This window comes from Daphnia pulex, chromosome 8, assembly GCF_021134715.1.
Source record: "Daphnia pulex isolate KAP4 chromosome 8, ASM2113471v1".
NCBI lineage: Eukaryota > Metazoa > Arthropoda > Branchiopoda > Diplostraca > Daphniidae > Daphnia > Daphnia pulex.
In genome coordinates, this window is record NC_060024.1 from 3,070,928 (window position 1) to 3,078,025 (window position 7,098).

Here is a 7,098-nt window from a genome sequence, read left to right on the forward strand (position 1 = left end):
ATTTTGAGTGAATGGTAGACAAATTGGTAGGAGGCATATTTTACTTTTTTTTCCCTACTTTAGACAAATGGTGGTCACTCTTTACCAAATGGCAGGGCATCACTACCAAATTGTAGCCAATAGTATAGGGTAAAAGTTGGGGACATAAATTGAGTGCTGTGGGCTTAAGTGGAGTAAAAGTTTGTTTTACTACGTAGCGCTCTCTAATACGTTTGCAACATCTTTCTGATTATTATTTCCAACCCCAAATACTCAATAATTTTTCCCCTATACTAGCATATTTTAATTGAAAGCTGACTACTAGCTACTAACACGACTAACTTATGATAGATGGATCGGCGAAAGCGCATCCCGTCATAAAATTGGCAACGTTTTCCCTCCCTCCTTTTCCCCCTCTTAAATGTCAGTTAATGTCGTCTGTAAAGCACGTTGAATTCTGGGCTTTCACTCTTTCTCTCTCGTGTTAAACTGATTTGTCCGTGATTGCCCAAAGATAATTTACTGGGTTTAAGGACCCGCGTGTGTGTGTGTCGCTCTTCTTATTCTGAGGTATTTCGGCCATGAATTTATGTTGTATTTTCCCTACTAATTCTGTGTCCTATGTTTCTTCAGAGACGTCACTCGAGTTATCTCAAGTGTGTGACGATATATCCAACATTTGTGTGTCATAGGACACTAATTGGTATGTGTTATTAATGAATTCATGTCAATCACCTTAATTATAATGTATGTTCCCTCCCAGGCCTATTCACCTCTGGGTGTTGACCCTGTGTACGAGTGATTCTCACCTTGTGTGTAGCCTGTCTTCACAGGTAGCTAAATTTTTACTCGCTCTCTCTCTCATTATGTCCCTAACCTTATTTTATTCCTTCTCAGGAACCACCACTTCCATTATCATAAGTACACCGTGTTCATTTATATGAGCACAAGTCAAGTCGAACACAATACAAGAGATTTTGCTCTTACGAGCCAAATCAGGTTTTCATTAAGTGGAAACAATAGAGCTTAAAAAAATCCTCTTCGAATTTTTCTTCAATACCTTTTTCATACTGAAATATGCTGCTGGTACGCCTAGACGGTAAACATAGTTGTACAGCAGAAAAAGTGAGCTAAGAATTGAAAAAGAAAGTCCCAAAGGCAATTTATGTTTTTTTTCAGAATTTTCGTCTGATAATTGTATTATCATGTTGGCTAGACGACACAATTTTGAGAAATAAATATAATAAGTGTGCAAAATATATTTTTTCAAACGACGTATAGGGGAAAGAAATTTAATGAAATGTTTCCTTTTTACGAATTAGTATGTAAATGAAAATAAATTATATAGAAAGATAATATTTTTTTAGTTTTATGTACCCCAATAAGAGGTGTCTATTCAAAATAATTAACACTTATTTGAATTGTGTTTTACAACTTTGATGTTGCTTCTGTAGATTATCATGATAACTTATCATAACTCTTTTTTTTACGTCTGTACTGATAAAAGTTTAAAACTACTTGAAATAGGGTGGATGTGGTAGTCTATCGCTGCTCTAAATGTTTATGTTAAATATCGAAAAGAAAATAATGTGTGCCACCGTGGTCTATAGATTTTCCCTATCATCACTTGTAATCTCTATTTTGGAATTACAAATATCATTAAACAGTATTTGAGTCGCTTGTGAGAGAGCAGCGTTACCAAAATGGATAAAATCTTTGCATGTTACATATTTTGCAAAATACTCACCATGCACTTCATCACGTTGAAAATTAACAGCACAACTACGAACGTATTCTTCGGCCAAGGAGTTGCTGGAATCCCAAATGCGAACATTGCTCTGATTACTGAAAAATATATTTCAAAAATGGGTTTATGTTACGTCTGAAAAACTGTAAACAATAGTGGCTGGAAAAGCATATTTTTAAAAGGTACTTTCTTAATTTGAAAACAGTTTGAATCAACTATAGAGTGGTTCGAGGTTGCTATCTTGGATGGCTATTCCCCCCCCCCTCCTCCCCTTTGGTACAGCCGCAACCCCAACGCATTGTGTTTGTTTTTTTCCATAAGCGAGGGGGTACGAATAGAAAGATAAAGGAGAGTGAAAAAAGGGACCAACCCCTTTCTTCCCCTCTTTATTCTTCCCTTCCTTGACTGCTCATAGTTCAAGTTCAATTAATTGCAATCAAATTCTTTCTTCTCAAATTCATTAGGTCAATCCAAAATGGCAACCTCGAACCACTCTATATTCTTTGTTGAAAATTTTTCTCATTTCAAATTGCTGTTTGGGTTTGTAGACATGGGGAAACAAGATTTCGGCAAATTTTTTTCATGACACAAAAGAAAAGTTTGTTGTTTTGTTGTATGGTCATAACAAATAGGCCTACACGGGTCATCATATCCCACATACATGAGAAATTTTCCCAGTGCTTCGACCATCCCCCTTTAATTTTTGCGTTTTTTAAGAACTTTTTCGTTAACTAAAAACGCGTTTTTGATAGCTAATTTGTCCTCTTTCAGAGCAGCAACAAACTACTAAACTCTAACTATTCTGAATAAAGGGACGTTAATACTTATTTAATTTGCCTACTGAATTATTATTTCGCACTTACATTTGATAACAAATCGTGACAAACGTAGACTTCTTGCGAACTTACGATACTACTATAGTCATGAACAGCCTACTGAAAGAAATCTTTGATTGTCTAGCCTAGTGGTGGAAACCTAGATTTTTAAAAATAGGTATTACTATTACTAAATAACTACTTTTACAAATGTCTAAGTAAAGTAGTCGCTAAAAAAGTAGGTTCAAATTAAAGTATAAAGTAGCAGAAAAGAATCTGAGAAAACTGAGTAACTTTGAGAGCTTGATGTTGATTCGAAAATGAAACGTAATAAAAAAAGACTAACTCACTGAACACAGTAGTCTAATGATACTCATGTAATCAGAGACCTGAATCATCTGAAATACATTATTTTTTAATGAAAGCCTTGTAATAAAAAATCTAGTTCTTACGTCAACAAAAGTAATTTAAATGTACGAATCATTTTTATGTTATGTATAACAATTACAGACTATCTCACTGAGATCCTGGACAACCCCATTATTTCTTAGTTCATAAGAGAAGTCAAGACTTAAGAGTCCATACTCCACAGTTATTGAGTTGAAATTAGCAAAGTGAATAATCTTTTTCACATCGTTATATGTAATTATCAACGATAATTCAGACTGTGAAGCAAAAATACTCTTTCAGTATTCAGAAATATGGTTTACTCTCTAATAAAATCTTCCCACAGAACGTTTCCCGAAATGTGGAAGTTGCAATTAACATTCTGTCAGTAACGGAGGGATAGGAGAACACGAACGCAATGAGGAAAGTATGAAATTTGAAATTGAAGTAGGAAAGAACGGGGCAGTTAGGGTATTGTGTAAGTTGGCACTATTGATATTTAGATAGGTTTTAATGAAATCTAAGTGTCGAAAAAAGTGATGCTTATACAACCCAAAAATCTCCATCCTTGAAAAAAACATCAAAAAAATTCAAAGGGTTAGTAATAAATGAAATAATAATTTTCGCGCCTTTAATTAGTATCATCCGCTTCGACAGATTTTTTCAATTTACGGCTTTCAGAATTAGCATTAAATTTTAGTAAAATAAAAATTTTTAAGGAAATTTTTTCCTTTTTCAATCCCATATTTTTGTTCATTTTTAATCCTTAGAGGAGTGACAGATGGGGTAAGTATTGATGGATGGGGTAGAAGATTGGCAGATTGTGAGTATAAAATCTCTGTCGTCCAACGTCTAAATGGTAAGGTTAAAAAATTTGTCAATTTCTGTTAAATGTTAGATGATTAGGCATTAGATTAGAAAAACTGAACGTTATATTTAGATGGTTAAATTTTGAAAACTGTCAAGAAAGTCGTTGCTGAGAAAAAAAAAAGTATATGTTGTTTACAAAAGAAACTTCCACCCCAAAAAGATCTCTACTGAGATATGTAAAAAATGTCTTGGCTGCTGGAATTCAACATGAGGCTGAAGTAACTACAATCATTGGGGGTTACAAAATACCTCGTAAGGAAAATCCACTTATAAATTTTACTTTATATTTTTGTAGCAATGTTAACTCTTTCTTGTTCGCTCTAGGTTTCCAGCAGCGAACAATAAATTATTATTAGCAATTACGTCAAAAGGGCCAGTGACATTTATCATGGAATCACTGCCACAGACATCCAAAGATTGGCTAATCAGTACGCTACCCGAGAAAAATGTATTGTCCCTCTATCTTTTTCAGTCAAGCAGGAAGCTCGAAGAGACTGTCTCTATGGCTTCATGAGAAAACATCGAGACCTTTCAATCAGAAAGCACAAGCAACATCTCTAAGCAGAGATACCAGCTTCAACAAGCATAAAGTTGATTCCTTCTTTAACAATGTTGAAGTCATAAGGGCTCGAGGCATTCCACACTCTCGACCTTTTTCGGGCTACATATTTGTAGCTGGTGTACAAATTCGTCTTTGCACACCTTTTGTACCCGTATGTATATCCTGTTTAGGAAAAAACGATTTGTACGCCTCCTTTACAAGTATGCAAATTAGGTTTTTTCGTTTTTTTCACTCTTTTAGCGAAAGGAAGAGACCCAAAAATCTTTTTTTCGACCGCGTTGCTCTCCCATCCCTAACCGCCCTAATGTCAAGTTCTTTCTCGAAAACCCGCGCGATGGAAATCCATAATGGCGGCTAAAAACGAAAAAAATTTTCCAAGTCCCATCACCAAAATTCAATGCAGCTAGATGAACACTCGAAAAGTTGTTGGCTTTATATATTGTTAGCAAGCTCTTTAATTCAACAATGATTGCAATCAATAGCAATCTTGAAATTACAAGTTTCTTTCTCTGCCCTAAGAATTAATAAGCATTATAAGCTTCCTAATTTAAGTACATTAGTTGGTGGCACAGCAGATAAATACTGGATAGGAAAGCTGAGGTTTCGGGTTCGACTCCCGAAAAAGCAAATATAATTTGACATAGAAGAGTCTAAAGAAAGCTATGAGTTACGAATTGTGAAGGAGGCTAATATCAAATAATGAGATAAAATAGAGGGAAGCAAAAAAATTTTCCTTTCATTCTTGAAAGTGGGGGATGGGTGAGAAAAACGGTGGTCGCGCGAATTTGATAAAACAAAGACGTTATGACCTCGTTCCAGGGTATACAGTACCTACCAAAAGTCTTTGGAAGCCCGAGAGGACCTTATGCAAAAACGCTGTTTAACGGATAACGGCCTTACCACTATTCTCCCCTATTCAATGTTCTGTTATTTTAGTAAAAAATTTAGTTTGGTCAGTAGTTGTATTAATATGAGTACTATACTGGTTACGGCAAAGTCACTTCACTACAATTTTTCACATATTTTCCTTTTGACTTAATAGTGTATTACTCTTTGTATCTCAAACTTATTTTGATATAAAGCGGTTATCGGTTTCTTTGATATATTCTTCAAACATTTCATGTTTCTGCTGCGATAGGTAAACATGAACGTTTGCCTATAGGTAAACATTTTTTTACTATAAGCAGACTCCTCTTATGAGAGAGAGCTGCTGTGATGCAATAGTAAATCCTCTAGACCCTCATGCCATATTCTATCAATTAGAAGAAAAGAGATATAGACTATAGCTAAACACAAAAAATCCCTTAAGTAAGTAAACAAAGAGTAAGATAATTAAGATTGAAGGAAGAATCATCAACCAATGTCATAGTGCGAAAGCTGTAAACAAATGAAAAATGTGTGCGAAAGGAGCGGTTATTTAACGTAACAAAATCCTGGGAGGGGTTTCGTGCAATTTTCCTTTTGTTTACAACTTTCTTGCTGTGACAGTGCTTACTGTGTTGACAAGTTAAAACAAAATAAAACGAAAGTGTGAGGAGCTTATAAGCTATTTTAGGTAATTTACTTCAATATATTTCGGATGTCTTTGTTGTAGCGGTGAATTTTTTCAGAAAAAATTTCCTGATGCGCTGGGTCAATTGTAGGGTATTGGTTTAGCCAAATTACTTTGCTAAAATTAGAAAAATGATCCAGTACTTTCCCAAGCTCTATCATGCTCTTCAAGTACTGATTGTAGTCTGCTCCCTTGTATTTAACCATGTGGTGAACTTCCATATCTTGGAAAATATTAATAAAATCAAAACATTTGTTTAAAGAAATAAAAATATCGATAAGAAAGATAATCATCAAAAGCTACCACACACTATGAGTGGCCTCATACTTAATAGAATCCAATGAGGTCGATTAGATTGATGAATTTCAACCCATTTCCGTATCGTATCGGTGACATTTTTAGTGATACGAGGTCGCCATTTAAAGGATACGCGAAGTCTAAGCAGGCTACTAGTGAAGTCCATATCTTCGTGAATGTAGTAAGGCAGTGGAGCTGGATGTGTTTTTTGGTCATAATCTGGAATTAGCTGAAGAATGAAACGTATTATTATACAGTCATACTGAATCAAAAGAACAATAGTAAACGGTATATTTTGAAACTCAATAAGTAGAAAATAGTTTTTTTTAGTAGGCCTATGATTTATTTATAATTATGTTATTAATCTTTATCAATAATAACACTGGTTTGCGTCCCTGTATTATGACATACTAGTATTACCGTAAATTAAATTTATTAAACGGTACAAATGCTTATTAAGCATCAAATTCATTTATAAAAATTTTAAGTACATTAAATTTAGAATAGTATGTTGCTAAAAGTACTTGTATTGTAAAAATACTTAATTTTATTTTATTAAAATACTTAATTTGTATTTACTTAATTTTTTAACTTAAGCATGATGTTCCACTTCAAAGCATGAAATTTTGTTTTTCAGTATGTTTATAATACTTACCAACCTGCTTAACGTGCCAAGCAATCTTAAAGTAATTTAAAGGGGGGTATATTAAGTATTCTATTATACCACTGCTGCAGTGGAGGTCCGTGGTTGTTAGTTAGGAAAAAATCGCAGAATGAACCACAACGAACATTTGGTGGTCAAAAAAGCCAAAATATTTATCTGAAGTTTGAATGAACCTTCGTCCTGCAAAACTCTACATATGCACGTGAATCATCCCACCAATCCCTT

The 7,098-nt window shown here is 34.3% G+C and overlaps 1 protein-coding gene and 1 long non-coding RNA gene across 2 annotated transcripts; one reads left to right on the top strand and one right to left on the bottom strand.

Moving 5' to 3' along the window:
- Positions 1-335: 335 nt before the first annotated feature.
- On the top strand, positions 336-1,225 carry LOC124199532. The gene is made up of 4 exons (XR_006876870.1): positions 336-549; positions 613-682; positions 743-812; positions 877-1,225. It is a non-coding gene; the product is annotated as an uncharacterized LOC124199532 (long non-coding RNA).
- A 142-nt stretch (positions 1,226-1,367) lies between these two features.
- LOC124199531 lies at positions 1,368-6,848 on the bottom strand. The gene is made up of 3 exons (XM_046595364.1): positions 6,240-6,848; positions 5,925-6,135; positions 1,368-1,824 (listed from the first exon to the last, which is right to left on the bottom strand). The coding sequence occupies exons 1-3, from the start codon at positions 6,373-6,375 to the stop codon at positions 1,584-1,586; spliced, it is 588 nt and encodes a 195-aa protein (XP_046451320.1). The 5' UTR covers positions 6,376-6,848; the 3' UTR covers positions 1,368-1,583.
- Positions 6,849-7,098: the final 250 nt, after the last annotated feature.

Bases quoted from the DNA above. Each gene is read 5' to 3' on its own strand.
- LOC124199531 (XM_046595364.1), bottom strand. From the start codon at position 6,375: ATGGACTTCACTAGTAGCCTGCTTAGACTTCGCGTATCCTTTAAATGG. The intron at 6,136-6,239 runs GTATGAGGCCAC...ATATTTTCCAAG, and splicing joins ACCTCATTGGATTCTATTAA to ATATGGAAGTTCACCACATG. The intron at 1,825-5,924 runs GTAAATTACCTA...TATATTTTTCAG, and splicing joins GACATCCGAAATATATTGAA to TAATCAGAGCAATGTTCGCA.